Source organism: Gadus morhua, chromosome 16 (genome assembly GCF_902167405.1).
Source record: "Gadus morhua chromosome 16, gadMor3.0, whole genome shotgun sequence".
Taxonomy (NCBI): Eukaryota; Metazoa; Chordata; class Actinopteri; order Gadiformes; family Gadidae; genus Gadus; species Gadus morhua.
The window spans coordinates 31,846,721-31,865,485 of record NC_044063.1 but is presented as its reverse complement, the minus strand read 5'-3'; the positions used below and the strand labels follow the sequence as shown (position 1 = coordinate 31,865,485).

Here is an 18,765-nt window from a genome sequence, read left to right as displayed (position 1 = left end):
TACTTAAAGGTTGTATCAGCGATGTTGGGTGACGTCACTTGTTTGTATTTGAAGCGAGATCCAAAACAAACAGAGGAAGCTCTCCCTCCCATCCGTGTTTCGTGGGGGGGTCGGCTTAGCTCAGGAGGAAGAGCAGTTGTCTTGTAAGTGAGTTGTTGCTAGTTCGATTCCCAGCTCCTCCTAGCTGAGTGTTGATGTGTCCCTGAGCAAGACCCTTAATCCTGACGAGCTGGCTGTCGCCTTGCATGGTTGACCCTGATTTTATGCAAACTTTGAAGTATTGAATCAGTAAACGGTGACGGAAACACCAAAATTCGCATAAAAATCCTCTAATTCGCAAAAAGGTTTATCCGCTCGCTTGAGGTGGTTTTTGAGAAATGCGAAAGAGAGTAAATTCGCAAAATGGGAGATGGAAACACATTTTTCGAAACAGCTGTGACGTAGCGAACTTTGAACACACAGGACTGACAGTCATTCTAATTTCCACATAACGACCGACCATAGCAACCCTGCCGACATCAACGTGTAACGTCATCACCCTATTCCGCTGCAACCACTTGGAAACGCACCTAATTCAAATTACTTTTTTGCGAACTTTCTAAAGTTTCGCATCACCTTTTAGATGGAAACGCAGCTAGTGTTTGTATTAACCGATGTAAGTCGCTTTGGATAAAAGCATCTGCTAAATACCCTAATTGTAATTGTAATTTCGTGCATCCAGTAAAAGCTATCATGAACGCAGCGCAAAACCCCACAACACCCACCACTTGTCGGTGTTTGGTGGGAATACTCTTTATCTTTGTTTTGAGTGGTTGGTAGTATTTGTTTTTGTGCACGATCTCGGAACATAGGCTGCCTACAGAGACGCGATTTTCTAACGGCCTGCTTATTGGGTGGGCAGCTAGCGGATCGTGAGGAAAGAGCAGATGAATGTGATCATTTATGTTTCAGCGTAGAATCGCTGATACAACCTCTAATAGTCGCTGTATACCTGAGGCTGTTGTCCAAGATATTCGCCAGGCTTTCACAGGCTTCTCGGAGATGGTAGGGATTTGTGTTTCTAAGATAAATAATAATAATAATAATAATACATTTAATTTAGAGGCGCCTTTCAAGACACCCAAGGTCACCTTACAGAGCATATAGTCATCATTCAAAACTATGTAAAACAGACTAGGAATAAAAGGAAAACAGAGGTTAAACATGAAGAATAATATTAATTAATAACACTCAAAGACGCCTAAAGTGAAGGGGGGACCTCACTAACCAAGATGGAAAACTTAGTCACTTCTCTGCCTTTCTTCAAAACCAAGAACCTTAATTTCACTGGCTTGAACGACATCCCGGCCAATCCCAAATCGCAAACATAATTGGTAAACCGGAATAAGGTACTTTGCTGAAGGTTATTAGTTGTGCATCTGCATGAAATCATTTGATTTCATAAATGCACAATTAAACATGTATGGGCAACATTGCTATAGTGAGCCATTGCAGATTTCCGAAATACATTATTATTGTTTGTAGAACAATAGTACTAATTATATTTTCCAAGGCTTTTAAATGTCATTTAAGAACCCTAAGGCCCTCCCCTGCACTGTAAATAATATTTATACCATGTTCAAATGGTGCTTACCAACAAAAGTGTGCTTTTTCTAAAGCATAGCACTTTGTCCATCCACAGGAAAGAGTTTGTCGATGCCTACATCAACTATGCCTTCAACAAATCAGTTGAGAAGGTGTTCAAAGAGTTCAAGAGAGGCTTCTTCAAGGTGTGCAACCGAGAAGGGGTGCACTTCTTCCAGCCAGAAGAGTTACGAGGCGTGATGGTGGGCCAGGAGTTCACTGACTGGAATTTGATGAAGCAGGTCTGCACTACTTGGCATAACAAGTGACTCACTATTCATTATATCAGAGATCATTATATCAGCATGCAGTCGTTTCCTGAAATTCCTGTTATTTAAATGTTTTAGTACTTTACTGGTTTCACAAGAAAACCTATCTCAGCTTTTTTAATCTTATATATACACAAGAAAAAAGATTTAAAAAATATGAAAGTGAAACAAGATTGTGTGCAAAAAAAAGATGGAATGGAAGTAATGGGGAGAAACATGGAGAAAAATATGAAAATCAAGAACAGAGAAAAAGGGAATAGATGGAAACATTGAGCAATAAAATATAAAAATATGGAGGGCAGAAGATGGAGAATGAGAATATTGAGAAAAGATAAATAAAAGATAGATAACGAGAACGTGATGAAAGACAAAAATTTAGAAAAAGAGAGTGAACTTCCTTCAGAATGTGAAGATAATTAGAAATAAGGGAGAACATCTCAAAAAGAAAACGGAGGACATAAAGATTTAGAAAAACGACAAACAAGACGTAGAGAATGAGAAGATTTAGAATTGTGAGAAAGATGGAAAACGTTTAATAAAATCAATTGAGAGAGAACAAGGAAATTAAAGAAGAAAGAGCAGAGAAATATGTCGAGAACGAGAGAGAACCAAGCGGCTACGAGACTAGGCCCAATCCCATTTCTAGCCCTTACCCCTTCCCCTTACCCCTCCCCCTTCCCCCTTCCCCTTGCCCCTCAATACAGAGGGGTAAAACGTTCCCCTAAGAAATGGGACGCCCCTCCATTACGTGGCTTCATCGTCGCTGACTGCGGACAGCCGACTGCTATGTCAACAGAGGCCACGAGTAGGCATGTTTCAGATCAATCATACGTTGCGTTGCGTTGCCTCACATAACATAATGAATTAGTGGATAAAAACGTCAGAAATGCTGGCGTTAACTTCCCTATGTGATGTGACGCGTCACATGGCTTTAAAAACTTGCAGGATCTCCATTGTAACTCCGTCCGTCTGCTTTTCTGTGCATATGCTCTTTCAAATAAATGCAGACATAAGACACTCCCCTCAACATATCAAAACATTGCCATAGGATAGGATAGGATAGGATTTTATTTGTTGTCATTGCACATGTTACAGAGCAACGAAATTATCAGTTACATTCCGTCCAAGAAACATAAAGGACAAGGGTAATGAAAAACAGTTCTTTTTATTTGACTGCCAGGTATCCACCGCCGAGTTACATGCTTTTATGTGATGGTGGGTACCCCTGCCTCCAGACGCCCGTATGTCTGTTGACTCCCTATAAAGAGCCGGTGATTGGGCGGGTGCAGCAGCGCTTTAATTACCGCCAATCCAAGGTGCGTTCTGTGATAGAGCGGGTCTTCGGGATGATGAAGACAGGAGTCGAGTAATGGAGGTTTACACACACACACACACACACACACACACACACACACACACACACACACACACACACACACACACACACACACACACACACACACACACACACACACACAATTACAACAAAAACAATGGTCTCGTTTGGTTGATACATTCATTAGGCAATTGGTAATTGTTTATTTCAAACTAGACACATACCTTGTACTTCGTTTTTAGGTTCTCCCACTTCTTAGAAGCCTGTTGCCTGGTCACTTTCCCCTCCACCCCCATTTCTTCCAGAAAAAGCCTACATCACAGCCAACGTACAGTATAACGACGCAGACATTCAGTGGGCTATTGAGCTCAACACAGAAATACCAAAGTAGAAAACAGACGCAAGAATGAAAAGATTGAACAACGTAAGACTCACTCCCACTGTTTTCTGGCGATCATTTTCGATTTTAGGAACTCATTGTCCCTGGTCGCCCTGAAATTAATGAGCCGTCTGGTGCATGTGGTGTCCCTGAGGTAAAAGTGGAAAGGAAATCTTCAGTTTGACAGGCGAGTGACGTAGCCTAGGTGGCAGCTTTACCGATATCAAAGCAGTGCGCCGGTATAATCAACCAAGTAATAGTAGTAGTAAGCAAATCCACTGCACACAAATTTTACTTGAAATCTTAACATGTCATGTCAAGGGTTATCGGATATCTATCTCAACAAATAGCGATAGCGGAACACATTAGCATCGGCTTCTAGTGATTCAAAACAAACTTGACTCGTGAATCAAAACAAACTTGACTAGTGATTCAAAACTAACTTCACAACCGCTCGAAAATAGTATTATTACACCTGTCTGCCGTAATTAAAGTGCTGAAAATACTTACATTTGTGCGTGTCCTTCGCTTGAGCCATCGCTGCTGTTTGTTTATTTGGCGATTTCGGTTGGCCACTAGAGAGCGCCAAAATCTTGTAGTTCAACGGTTATTTACCGTTATGTCATGTTTTATATCGAGCTCAGAGATCGCATTGTCCGTGTATGACTTCGAGCTGAATATAGGCTACAGTCAACTTTACATCATGAGTCCAAATGATAACAACTAGTAAAAATGCATTTTCGGCCGGATTTTCCTCGAAGCCCTCCCTTTGAAGTGTGGTCCTTGGATAGCTTCGTTTCAAGGGCTACGTAGCCTTTTGTCTTCGCCCTACCCCTTAACCCAAAGGAGAATTGGGACACCCTTACCCCTTCAAACCAAGGGGGAGGGGTAAGGGTTAGAAATGGGACGCAGCTAGGTTACGATTTGGTCGGAAGTTATAAATTTACAATTCACATGACATCTTTCTTTTCTAAAACTCTGCAGGGTTTAATCTGGATTCACTGCGGTACCTTCAGATAGAAGCGTTTACGCTATGACACAATTGAAGTGTGGAATAATGGTCTTTAACTCCCCCAGAATACAGTGTATGAAGGAGAGTACAGCGAAACACATCCCACTATCATAACCTTCTGGGAGGTGTTTGATGAACTGACCGAGGACGAAAATAAACGTTTTCTCTGTAAGTATTTAACATGCTGCTACGTAACTTAATAGTCATAGTATGTGTATGATAATGCAACTTTGTAACATAATCTCCACCAGCCTTGCCATCCGTCTTCCTCACATGTCTGGATCGTGTACCCATTATCGGTATAACAGAAGTAAAGATGACAGTGGCGATCCTGCCCAATGCCACAGAACTCCATTTACCACAGTGGATGCTTCTGGGAGGAATGATAAAGCACACCTTAAGACGTTCAGTAAAACCATACATCCGTTGATTGGGTTGATTTATTGAGCTCAAGATACCCAACTGGTAGACTCACTGGTATATTTCGTTTTTAAGACGTTCACTCTTTGTTCATGTAAAACACAATGTGCCTTCATCACTTGTAGTTTCCCCCCTTGTTAGAATGAACCTTGTTAGCTTTATTTATTTGTTTATTGTACCTACAGGGGAACGTTACAGAAAATAATAGTCATAAATCATAGGCACTGCCATTTTAGAGCCGTTATTGTGAAACAACTACGTTTTCCACTGTGGACCAACGTAGCTATTCTATATTTTGGTGTGGGACTCGGTTGTCGTATAACAGAAAACCTCACCTAGGTGTAGCTGCCACCCTCTAGCTAGGTGGCTTTTACTGGACTCCTCCAGAACAAGAATGCAGGGGATTGATCCATGCTTCATGAAGGAGCCCCAGAGGCTGCTTACACCAGCCATAATCCAGACATTGGCCTTAACGCATGTTGAACTAGTTAAGCATCAAATCGAAATGTCTCCAATTAAGAAAAATAAAGAACTTGTATCCATAGTTGTTTAGTAGAAATAGGTTGTGATTTAAATAGATCTAGTAATAAATATAACAAAAAACCTTTTCAGTTATAGTGACAAGGGACACATAAGCACGTACGTGATACACATAAAATGTAATTAATCTTCATTATTTATTAAAGTATCTAGTATGACGGAGGTTAATGCTTCACAAATCATAGGCCACCATAACATCTTTCAATATGAAAATAAAATAAATAACCTGGTCTGTAAAACAATATCAAAAACAACTTGGCATCGGTCCACATTGTTCATAACATGTATCTGTTGGCATTTAATAGTGACATTAACGCAAATATGTATACTAATGGTTAAAACCTGGGTTATATTACTTCTTTACCGTATACCTAATTTTTATAACCTTATCTTGACATCCATGAACTTGTCTGCCCTGAATCACATTAGGAAGAACTACAAAACAATTGATTCTTTTTTTACACAAAGTGGGAAGCCTCAAAATGTCCTTGTCTTCTTCTGTTGAAGTGCCTCCTGTCCAACATCGAGGCAGTAGCACGAATATAAAGCAACACAAACGAAAAGAGAAACAGAGTTTGAGAAAAATAATGTCGCCAAAGGCTTTTGAGTTGTGCCACCGCCGTTAAACGAGCAGATGTTTTACACAAAGTTATTTCTGAGTGGGGCTGGGATAGCTTCAGTGTGCTTTTTCTGTGAGCTTTTTTGTGTTGCCGCAGACCATGACATTAGAAAAGCTACAGAAACACACTTTCGCATTACATAAAACATATATACAAACGGCTAGTAAAAAAGCGGGAAAAAAACAACAAAACAATGCTACGATAAAGCCGAATACTTAGTCGGCTTTATCGATGACACTGATGGTCGCTATGAGAGGACACTGTGTCCCCTGTAAGGACACTGTGTCCCCTGTAAGGACACTGTGTCCCCTCTAAGGACACTGTGTCCCCTCTAAGGACACGATCCTTAGAGGGGCCTCTTCTAGGTCATGATGACAATCCTGTCTTTGTTCTGTGCATTGTGCTAAATCTTTGTTTGTGTGAGTTCCAAGAATAGATGTAAGTTTTTTTTTGTGTTCCGCGTAGTCGATTTAATCGTCACATTGTCACTCTCAGGGCCAGAGCTTATCTGACAAGGTGATAGGTGAGCCAGTACATGAAGAGGGGCTGCGCTGCAGCTATAGACATGGTCAAGTACATCCTCAGCTGATTCCTGGCTCCCCTCACCAGCCGTCCTTCTGCGGCCGCCTCAGACAGCAGCTTCAGACGCAGCGTGCGGATCTGGACAGCGGTGAACATAGCAGGGTAAAATAGGTCAGACTCATCTCATAATGGGACGGTCAGAATAAACAAAATAATCTGGAAATAAAGGCTTCTGCACACAGACTCTACAGTAGATCTGGACTACCCACCATAAAGACCACGATGGCTGCACAGCACCACAGCAGAGAGAGGTGGTATCCGAGCCGTCCAAAGAGAAGGCCTCCGATCACTCCGACGATCATACTAGACGGGGGGTGAAACAGCACGAGAGAGAGGACCTCATCATATCATGATTTATGCCTTGTTCTACAGATTTTAGTGGGTTTTCAGTTTTGCAGCTTGGGGAGATGGCACAGATTTTATACTTAGTGTTTCTTATTCACAGTTTACAAATATGCCAAACTCTGGATTCATTGCCCTCAGAGAGCAAACAAAGTTTGGACGGATTTCTCAACTGAATTGTGCCTCAATAACTTTTTTTTAACGTACAAAATATTCACATGTTTAAAATTGTTCAGAGACTAAGTTTCAAAAAAAAAAAAAGCATTAAAATTGCATAAATGTATACTAATGTAACAAAATAGATCTTTAATCGTCATATCAGAAAAAACAATAAACACCATCAATACAAGTACCTTAAAAGTTCAATAGGCCAACACATACCCAACATATTTGTAGCCAGAGAACGCCAGTAGGTCTACGGTGGTGAGGTCAGTGTTAACTGTGACCAGATACAGAGACAGCAGCACAGCCAGCACCTCCATGATCAGCCACACAAAGGCTGAACTGGCCTGAACTCCCAGCAGCTCTGGCGAAAACCTGGCAAGACAAGGAACGGTGTGTTCACCATTCATGGCTCCATCTTTGAATGACTTCATGTAATCGGTGTATACAAAAAAATATTAGTGGGTCGTCTTTTGCATGACATACTTGGGAGGCCTAATTTGCAAAGAGTGCATTCAAATATATTTTAGGGCAAGGGACTCGGGTCGAGTAAGGTTTACTATTACATAAAAACACTTATAAATATAAATCTACTAAGAAAAAGGTTTTCCAAGAAAGCGATGGGGGAAACAGGAAGTAAAAGATACAAAAAAAAAGCACACTCAAGAAGATAGACAAACAAAATATATTATAAAATAGGAACAAAAGGAAAATAGGAAAGTCCAAAGACACTAGCTATCAAAACAAACATAAGAACTACAACGATAGCGAGTAACTTGAGTAAAATAAATCGGTCCAGAGTCTATGGCATGGATGTCACATGGAACAAGGAGGTAGGTAGGTGTGTGTGCATATACCTGTTCTGCGTTCCTAGTGCCAGGCCAGCGACCAGGACGTACGTGATGAAGCCCATGAACGGGATGTAGAGGTCGGGGGCGTTGATGTCGAAGCGTGGCGCCACAGGAGTGTCCTGCTGGTAGCTCACCTCCCAGTTCTACAGTAAAACACCAGTCAGAGCAGAACCACAGCCACCATCTCACTCATTAGGGGAACCATTCCTTTCGTTGCCTCACTCAGTTCTTGGTCTTCTAATGATATGTGAGTCATGTTGACCATGGTTATAAGCTGTGATAAGAGGAAGATGATCACTAAATGATCATACATAGAACTTAAATGTTTCAGGTTAGGGTTTCTACGGAAGTTCGTAGAGGCTGTGCATTAATATTATTTGGGGTGCCATTATCTCCACATAACGACATGCTGATCGCGTGATCAGCATACATGTGATCACGAGATAATAACATGATTAACAATATTTGTGAAAGCCTTAACATTCATATGTCATGTCAGGTCGGCTTTTATGGTTGAAATTTTCCCAACCTTGGATAAAAAGACGTTTAACAGCCGCTAAATGTCACAATTATAGCTGCATGCAGTGGCTCTCAACGGAACAATGTCCCCTTTCTTTATTGATAATGCTCTCACAACAGTTGTTTATCTCGGGATCACGAAATAACGGAACCCAAAATAAGGAAGGCCTCTACGGATCTCCGCTATTATACAATGTATTGCAGGACTAAATGTTTAAGTTGTGAAATAAGCGCACGCTACTGGCTTGATCGCTCTTCTTTGAGGCTTCATACCTCATGCAAATACGGAAACACCAGCAGGCCCAGCTTCTTCCCCACATACACCGTGTCCACTGCAAAGTAGTACTTCAGCTTGGAGATGGGGATGAATCGGTCAAGCTGCAGCACACACACACACACACACACACAGACAGATGTACTTAATTCATCCTAGAACTGCATTCACTGTCCATATACGTCTTCAGTAATTCGGTGGTGCACAACAACATCGACAATTGTTGTTTCTATTTATATGGACATGTATTATTGACACGTATTCAAACTAATGCTAAACTTATTTCTTATTTAAAGGTAACAAGAGTCAGAGTGAGTCAGTCTTACGTTCTTGTCCACCATCTCCTTGCCCTGGGAGGCCAGGGAGCTGCCGTAGGCCATGGCCAGGTTTGACATGGGATCTGATAGGATGGTCTGCCCAGGATAGGCCCCTGCTGGAGGCACAGCCGGCTGGGCGCTGTTGACGTAAACATCAAACAAACCTAACATTTTAGAATGCAAAATAATGGTAAATGCAAAAAAAGAATTGGTTTCAAATCCGATTTTAGATCAACTATATTTTGGCTCCATCAACATTAAGTGGTGGAAAATGGTCATTCTTTGGGTTCTTTATCTACTGTACTCAGAGCCGGATTAACAATTTTCTGTGCCCTGGGCAACAAGGCTCAAGGCCCCCCCCCCCCCCCCCCCCCCCCCTCGCCGCCGCCAAACAATCGTAAAGTCGCTATCATCAGAACTTGGTGGCTTGATGAGTACTTATTGAATGTTTCAATTGTCTTGACAGCAAACAGCTAGGTAGGCCTTAACTTAACTTAATAGGCCTCACCTCCATTACCACTGTTAATGGCTGTTAGGGCCGGCTGCCCTGGGGAGGGGGGGGTTCATCAGGGGGGATAAGGTGCTTCGGGTGTGACCTCTATCGCGTTGGGGGTCGGAGATGCCGGAGGAAAGCATCTGGCCACACACACACACACACACACACACACACACACACACACACACACACACACACACACACACACACACACACACACACACACACACACACACACACACACACACACACACACACACACACACCCTCTCGTAATCTGTCCTTGTCCCCGTATAATTCTTTATGTTTTGGTATATGTTACATGTCTGTCACACGTATCTGGGTTTTGTCGTGTTATGTGGTGTCTGAAGATGTATGTTTGCACTTTGAAAAAAAAAAAAAAAAAAAAAAACGTTGTCAAGGGCCCCTTTGATGTCACGGGCCCTGGGCAAGTGCCCAGTTGCCCTAATGGTTAATCCGGCCTTGACTGTACTTATCTGTTGCATAAGTGAATTTAACCGCAATTCTATTTACTGATGCAATTGTGGCAGAACCATGTTCCACAACAGCAACTTACTACGGTTTACCATTGGGCATTCAAACAGTTGACCCCTTAAACAAATCCTTTGATCAAAAATGCAATAAATGGAATAAAACATGAGCTACGTCAGCTCGTTTAACAGGCCTGTTTAGTATACGCCTTAGGCCTGTCGCGATATGCAATAAATCAATTAATTGCGCGATAAATTAAAATGAGCGATAATTTTTTGCCGGCCGCAATCATTTCCATTCGCACTCTTTTTTTTAAATCATTGCTTTATTGGCCTAATCTGAGAAGAAATCTATGCCATAAACAGAAATATTATAGGCCTTTATTACACGGGTCTTAGTCCGGTAACATGTCAACCCCAGCGTCTTCGTTTGCTAAGCAACGTCAACGTCTTTGAAGGACTATTTCTCTGCTGATCAACACTACGAATGCTGCTAACGAATAAATTGTAAAAAGACACACCATGTGAAGTTATTTTTTCGAATTGGCAAGTAGCCTTGTAATAAGCGGGATGATGTAGTATAGAACGTCGCCGGTCATTATCTAAAATAAGCCCCTTCAGGGTGAAGCAAGACACCTCCGCTGCGCGTCGGTCGCCTGTTCGCCCTGTCGGGGCTTATTTTCCCGATAGTGACCGGCGTTCTATGCATTATATATATTTATTTATACAATGGGGGACCTAAATCCAGCGATCTGATTGGTTCCCGTTGTATAATTAGCGTATACACAACTGCTATGACGCCCGATCATTTTGTGAAAGTTTGCATATCACTCCGCGCCTGGAAGTAGAAACAGTTACAAAGTAAAACATATGTTGGATGATGGAGAGGGTGTAAATGTTGTTACTCTGGGAGTGAGCAAGGCGATGGAGAGACTAACGAAAGCTTAGGCACACGGCGAGTGAACTGCTCCATAGGATAAATTGCCGGCGAACCGCTCTATCGGAGCCTTCTCTCGGAGCCTTCTCTCGGAGGGACGCTGAAGTGTGTTGCATAGCGACCGTCGATGCATAGCGGCAGCCAGGAGGGACTACTTTTTTGTTTTCTTTAAGAAAACGGCTACTTGGTTTCTTTTTAAATGTAGTGTGTCTATGACTTTCGTTTCGCCATAACAGTAACCGTTGTATAAAAGCAATAGATCACTTCAGTCAGTGGCATGTGCTCATTATACCACTGTGAAGGGGGTCGCCGGCCCTCCGCTGCGCGTCGGGGCCGGACAACGCCCCTTAACAGTGGTATAATGAGCACATACCACAGCCTGGCGTGATCTATTGCTTAAATATATTATATATATTTAGCAGGGTAGGCCTAAGTAACAAATGTCGGGATGAAATCGGGCTCCGGCTCATAATTACAGGGCACAACGAGTAAACCCCCTCGTCAAGTGTCAGTAGCCGCGTTGACATGGACACATCTGTTCCACATAGATTTCTATGCGGAACAGAAAATGATCATGTATACGCCTCATTCGGAATACAATTATCTGTTCGGCATAGATTCTATGCCGAATAGAAGAGGTGGTGTAGTCCGTTTTAATCGCCATGTATGCACTTATTCCGAATAGATTGGGGTTTAACTTAGAGCAGCCGCAGTAGTTCGCAATTGGTCCACTGAGCTCCGTCGGTACTTTTAAGTCCGAGGTAACTGTAAATGAGTAGGCTACTAGTAGTACTTTTGCAGGCTGAACGTTAAAATACTTCTTAACTTAGAGAGATGGCAGCTGCAGTAGTTCGCAAATGGACCTTCGAGGATTCCTGGTCACTCAATTCCTTTAAAACCACTCTCTCCCACCAGTCTTGGCTGCACTCGCATCCAAATTCCTCTTGTTTGCGGCGGAGCTTATGGTAAATATAAAGATCTGACGAGAAATTGACGTAATTTCCTTCTTAATTGAAGGAGCAGGCAGAGAAAAGCTCTCTCCTGCTGTGCTTTCATTAAAATCAAATTTAAAATCCCCGATAGTGATAAGACATCCATTATGTCGCCGCCGGTCCAGAGATGTGTCAGGTGTGCGCGAGAGACAGAACGGACACTTTTGTTACTGCCATGTATACAGTAGCCTACATTCGGAACACACTTTAGGAACAGATCTATGCCGCATAGAAATCTATGTGGATCAGATGCGGATCAGATGTGGCATGTAAACGCGGCTACTAACTTGTTGCATTGACTGTGTGGGAGTCCTGGCGCAATCGTGTTTACATACTTTTTATTTAGTGTTTCAATTTTATTTATTGTTTTTGGTGGCGTTTGGTTTTTATTCAAGAGCATTTTTTGTTAATAATAGATTGTTTTTGGTTGTTTTGTTAATTTATTCTGGATATTTTAAATGTCTTCCAGACGTCCAGTTCCAGTGTTCTTTAAAAATAAAGGTTTATTGATCTTCGAAAGGGTGTACTTTATCATTATATTAGTTGAAAAACTGCAATATTATCGCTTATCGCAATAATTCCTGGGGCAATTAATCGCCCAGAAAAATTTGTTATCGTGACAGGCGGCCTGTTCTTCTTGGGTGCCATCCAGCCTGACAACACTTTTCAGGTGAGTGCATGTGGTAAGCTAGGCGTCTGAGTCACCTGTAGCCCCCAGGCTGAGCTCCTGGTCTCACTCTGCTGGTGTCCTCAAACAGCGGACTGGGGTCCGGAGCGTCAGCTGGGAGGCTCCTCAGACGCATGGCCGGCTCTAGAGGACGAACATCACAGGGGAATTGGATATAAAACAAAGTGAAATTATTATCCACTGAGTAGGGCTGGGCGATATGGACAAAATCTTATATCACGATATGAGTAATTTCATATCACGATATGGATATATATCACGATATGGTATTTTTGAAGTCAATTAAAATAATAAATGGCTTAAAATAACCATACTTCACATTTGATCAGTTTTTTCTTTTATTTTGAACTTGAATTTCCATGCTTACAGGAGTAAGTAGCGAACAATCTGTCATTAACTGCAGTGTCCATATAGTGCAAACATCTTGTAAACATTGAACTGTTTTTTCAATACAAATAACATTTTTTTTTAAAGGTGTGCTTCACACCTGCCTGGCTGTCAGTCAGTGCAGTGTAATATAAAATAAAAATCACAGCATCACACAAATATTTTAAATACTAATTATTAGGGCTGTCAAAATTGCTCAAAAATGACATTTGAATGTTCGTTTGGAAAAAAATCACGAATTCGAACTATTCGAATATCTGGTTGCCTATTTTACGCAGTTGCCGTCAATATGTCAATAATGCGACAAAACCATGGTTCAAATTAGTGGGATATATATATATCATATAAACAGCCCAGTAACGTGGAGGCCTAATCATGAAAAGCCACAACTTTGTATCGCTTGCATTTCACCACCACACCTGCAAGCGCGCAAACTATAGTAATCTGAAGAAGACGCCCGCTTCTGAATGTTACAAAGAATGCTAGTGGTAACGTTCCTTGCTTTGCTTACCATTTATCGAGAAGGCCTATTAAAATCGATAAAGAAAAAAATGCATGTCGCCTACGTCTTCCACCATGCCAGCGAAAGGGCCAGCACTACGCACCGTTCGGATTCATGAAAAAAAAGCTGTCTCGGACTTTGCCGAGAACATTGCGTTATAGCAGCTTTCACCAGCCAGACTACTAGCTCCCTGAGCTCTACTTCGGATGCTTATTGAATGGCATAGCCGAGCTGGAATACCTATATCCAAGTACGGAAACCCCGAGGGGATAAAATACATTCGCTCTTCACAATACTAGTCTGTTACACTTGTACCGCGGGAGTGTTTTTTCACATTCGAATATTATGAGGGACATCGCGAACAGACAGAGGCTCATTCACAAAGCAGATAGAGGCGCTTGTACCGCGGGAGTGTTTTTTCACATTCGAATATTAATTTTCACGTTCGAATTCGCGTTTTTGGATACATTTCGAATGAATATTCGTTGACAGCCCTACTAATTATACACTTATAAAATAAAGTTATGTGCTGTGCAAATAGCTGGTGGTAAAAATAGAACTGTTTCTTCAATACAAATGAGATTTTTTTCAAGTTAACAGGTGAGTCTCACACCTGCCTTGCTTCTGTCAGTGCAGTGCAATATAAAAAAAAAAAAAAAAAAATTCTCTCTCGGTATAAACGATATGGCCAAATCTCTCCCGGTAGACACTTTCATATCGTCCACGGTATGATATCGTCATATCGCCCAGCCCTACCACTGAGTATTGTATCCATACTACGAAGTCAAATGCATTTTTCTGTTGGCCTTTAGTGGACGTGGAACCGATTGATGGGAGATGGTATGATAGAAAAATACATTATGTTGTTTCCTTTTAATCATCTAAGCTTTGTTTCCTATTCCTTGTATTGTCTAGCCACCCAGACTGTTCCTAGGTTTGACTAAAGTTAACCTTTGTGCCTGGGGTAAACCGGTAACAAGGGAGAAACATCCCCACAAGCATTCTTCTACTTGATGAGAACACAACTCTGTTCTTTAGGTAAACATTATTTGATTTCATCATTGACAATTCCAATGTGGGGGGAGGAAGTGAAACTGTTTAAATAGCTCTGTGGACTGTATTCTGGGCTCACTCTGCCCTGTCTAGTGTATGCATACATTAAAATAGGGTAATCATTTTTTAACATTTTAATTGTGCTGCCTCTGGAACAAGTGGGACAAAGGGTTTGACCACTTTCACGAAATGCCCGTATTCATTCACCTCAACATAGCCTACAACATACTATTAATAATTAAAGAACGTATAAGACAAATACGACACATTAACTAAAAATAAATTGCTGGACAAATAAGCAGAAACCTCCAGCAACTTGCGTTGCATATCATTTCTTAAAACTAGGTGTTATGACTGCTTCCTGGCAATGGCGATCTTATGAAGTAATACGTTACAAGATTACAGTAACATGGTGTATTTCGAGTACCTGATGAATCTACAATCGATGACCTTATGTTATAAAGCTCTTTGAAGGGCTATATAACTTGCATTATTGTGTGTAGTATTGGGTGTAATATTGGGTGCAGTATCGGAAGCAGTATGCTGCAGTATCGGATGCAGTATTAGGTGCAGTAATTCGCGTAGTATCGATTGCAGTTTTGGGTGCAGTATTGGGTATAGTATTGGGTGCAGTATTGGGTGTAGTATTGGAAGCAGTATTGAGTGCAGTATTGGTTGCAGTAAGCGATGCAATAACGGTAACGTTTAGGGTTATACCTTCGAGGTACCGCAAACATTGAATACCCGGTTACAAATGAATGTTTCATACACACAGATTTTTATCGAGTCGAGCATTGTTTTGTAACAATCCTGCAATATGCTTGACATTTTCAAACCAAACATATTACGCTTACTCCTTCCACGATCATTATAACTAAGTGACAAATGATATAGGTTGGTCAAATGTAGGCCTACAAGGTCCAGTTTGGGTGATTGCTACTGAACCAGACTGAACACGGGGCATCACTCACGCTGTCTGAACCCACTGTGTGTCGCGGAGTAATCCATTTAAATGCCGTTGAGTGTTGACATAGAAAAGGTAAAACAATAGATCCTAATTTCGCAGCCTTAAGGGAGAAGTCGAACCAGTACGGCGGTCGGTGAAGGCGGAAGCGATATCTTTTTTTACGGTTTATCGATGTCTTTCTTCCGTTGAACAAATATCACAGCGCATGTTTCAGCACAGTGGGCGACGGGGGAATGACCAGTTGCGACACGCTATGATCTCGCCGACAGGGTGGTCACGTGGTTGTCACGTGGTTCATGTAAGCCTCAATAGTTCAAAACACGCCGCGCAGTCAATGTTATTCTATGGGACCATAGTATGGAGGTAGATTTGTGTCTTTATTATGCAATCAAAAATAATAGGTTTGAGAGCAAAACTTTCCACACTGCAATCAAAAAATAGGTTTGAGAGCAAAACTTTCCACACTGCAATCAAAAAATAGATTTGAGAGCAAAACTATCGACACTGCAATCAAAAAATGTTTTATTGCAAGATAAATTGATGTGATAAAAAAAATATCAATGGGAATCCAAAAGTTTTGTTTGCAAACCTAAAAGTTTTGTTTGCAATTCCAAAAGTTTTGTTTGCGAATCCAAAAGTTTTGTTTGCGAATCAAAAAGCTTTGTTTGCGAATCCTAAAGTTTTGCTTGCGAATCCAAAAGCTTTGCTTGCTGTTGAGCTGAAACTCGTGGGCGGGACCTACGCCGAAAGATGTAAGACACGTCTCTATTGGCCAGCCTCGATCGGAGTGACAGCTTGGCAACATCCACAGTTAGTAACGAGAGAGGAGGTTCTATTTCATGTAGGCTACGCCGTCTAGGCTTCACCTTATGGGCTTGTCCCGTGCGCGCGCTTGCACGCCCTGAAAATTCCGTGGGCCTCCCTGTCAGCCGACAAGGAGACCATGGCAGAGGAGAGCAGGGCGATGTTGTTGACCGCCGCCGCGGATTGAGAGGCACAAACGAACACCCTGTCCGTCAGGCCGACAATCTGCTTCTGGAGGCGGTCGGGGGGCAGCGGCTTTTCGGATGTTGCCAAGCTGTCACTCCGATCGAGACTGGCCAATAGAGACGTGTCTTACATCTTTCGGCGTAGGTCCCACCCACGAGATTCAGCTCAACAGCAAGCAAAGCTTTTGGATTCGCAAGCAAAACTTTAGGATTCGCAAACAAAGCTTTTTGATTCGCAAACAAAACTTTTGGATTTGCAAACAAAACTTTTGGGTTTGCAAACAAAACTTTTGGATTCCCATTAATATTTTTTTTATCACATTAATTTATCTTGCAATAAATTTTTTTTTGATTGCAGTGTCGATAGTTTTGCTCTCAAATCTATTTTTTGATTGCAGTGTGGAGAGTTTTGCTCTCAAACCCATTACGTTTGATTGCATAATAAAGACACAAATCTACCTCCATACGACAGCAGAGATTTCAATATTGAATGGTAAATATGAATGAAAAAAACACATACAAGTATTTGTCTGACTGTTATGGCATTATTGCATATTTGTAAATGTCAGTTTTACATTCAGAGTGGTTGGGGGACAACTGAAAGCTATCTCTAAGTATTACTTAGACACATTTTTAAGTTTGAGGGAAAGCTTCACGTTCGTGTTAGCATACTGGCTTAACCTTAACTCTTACCCTACATCTGTATTGAAATCAAAGTAATCAAGATGTTTTACCATGATCATTTTAAGATATGAGCCACACAAAGTATCAAATAAAGGCCCACTATGCAACTTTTTTTAGCCAAAATTACATTAAGTATGCAGGTTGAGAGTTATGCTGTTGGTTCTGCATCCATTTCTGGGTCGATTGGTGGGTGTGTCATTTACCCATGTCGCCTCTCCAGTGAAAAAGTGCATATGCAACTTGATCTGTTCGGACCCATCCAATCCGGATGCGACGCAGCGGAAGTATCCTCGAAAATGTAGTCAGATTGTAGTTTTCGAAAATGCTTTACGGCACAGACACACACCCAAACATGGCACCGGCTAGAAATAAACAGCCAGTTGCGAGGCAATTGTTGCATTCATCATGGATCAATCGACTGATAAGGGACCCAAGAGGCGACTGTCGGTGGAACAAAAGAAGAATGGACCAGAAAAGAGATCAGACACGAGTGAAAGGGGAACTATGCAACTTTTTTGGCTTGATTTACCTTAATATAACAGGCTAGGAGTCATTGCGATGTTTCCATTATACATTTTTGTTCGACTGTTCATTGTTTCAACTCCCCCTTGCGCATCTTGGCGGAGAAAATGAATATGTTTCTGCCGGCGACCCGCCGCCCACTCTCGCGGGAGTCTCGGGTCTCGCGAAGTAACAAATTGCTTTGCGGCACAGACCCCCAAACACGGAACCGGCTCGATATAAACACAAGTAACTAAGGGATTGTTACATTCATCATAGATCAGCCGACTAAAAAGAGACAGAGAAACCCAATGTCGGAGGAACAGAAGAAGAGAAAAGGGAGACTGACCGACAGAGAGGCCAGACACGAGTAAACGTTGGGAAAGCTTTTCAGGAATAGCGTGAACTGAAAGAAAAAGAAGACTTCAAATCAGACTCCGACTTGGCGGTGTTGCTTTTGAAATTGAAAGTACCCTTGGGTGAACTTTGTCCTCGTGGTATTCTTGATGTTGATAGTCTCTGTACAAATGTGTTTGCTCAACCATTTTGTTGTGAGCCCTGTAAAAATTGTTTTCTCGACCGTTTTATTGTGAGCCCTGTATGTTTCTAGCTTGCTTGGTTGCAGCCATATAAACACCTTTGTTTCCATTGGTGTTTTGCTGTTCGTCTGTCTCGTCCCCCAGATACAGACTGAATCCCCGAATCCAGGTTCTTGTTTATTCAGATTATTATGTTGGCCAACACTCTCACACTGATTGTTCGTTTCAACCTAAGATAAAACAATTATAATCTAGGATATAAATTCTCCCCGTCAACTATAAAAAGGATGGCT

The 18,765-nt window shown here is 41.7% G+C and overlaps 1 protein-coding gene and 1 long non-coding RNA gene across 3 annotated transcripts; both read right to left on the bottom strand.

Moving 5' to 3' along the window:
- Window positions 1-3,038: 3,038 nt before the first annotated feature.
- Window positions 3,039-4,449, bottom strand: LOC115561486 (uncharacterized). Its single transcript, XR_003979924.1, has 4 exons — window positions 4,118-4,449; window positions 3,664-3,756; window positions 3,453-3,540; window positions 3,039-3,231 (listed from the first exon to the last, which is right to left on the bottom strand). It is a non-coding gene; the product is annotated as an uncharacterized LOC115561486 (long non-coding RNA).
- A 1,248-nt stretch (window positions 4,450-5,697) lies between these two features.
- yif1b (Yip1 interacting factor homolog B (S. cerevisiae)) lies at window positions 5,698-15,999 on the bottom strand. Of its 2 annotated transcripts, XR_003979923.1 has the most exons (9): window positions 15,764-15,999; window positions 12,868-12,973; window positions 9,256-9,385; window positions 8,929-9,033; window positions 8,143-8,279; window positions 7,505-7,660; window positions 6,991-7,084; window positions 6,529-6,859; window positions 5,698-6,488 (listed from the first exon to the last, which is right to left on the bottom strand). XR_003979923.1 is itself a non-coding variant. In XM_030381594.1 (8 exons), the coding sequence occupies exons 1-8, from the start codon at window positions 15,798-15,800 to the stop codon at window positions 6,704-6,706; spliced, it is 921 nt and encodes a 306-aa protein (XP_030237454.1). In that variant the 5' UTR covers window positions 15,801-15,999; the 3' UTR covers window positions 5,698-6,703. The 2 variants fall into 2 exon arrangements, 1 of the variants encoding a protein (XP_030237454.1); XM_030381594.1 differs by having other exon boundaries at window positions 5,698-6,859.
- Window positions 16,000-18,765: the final 2,766 nt, after the last annotated feature.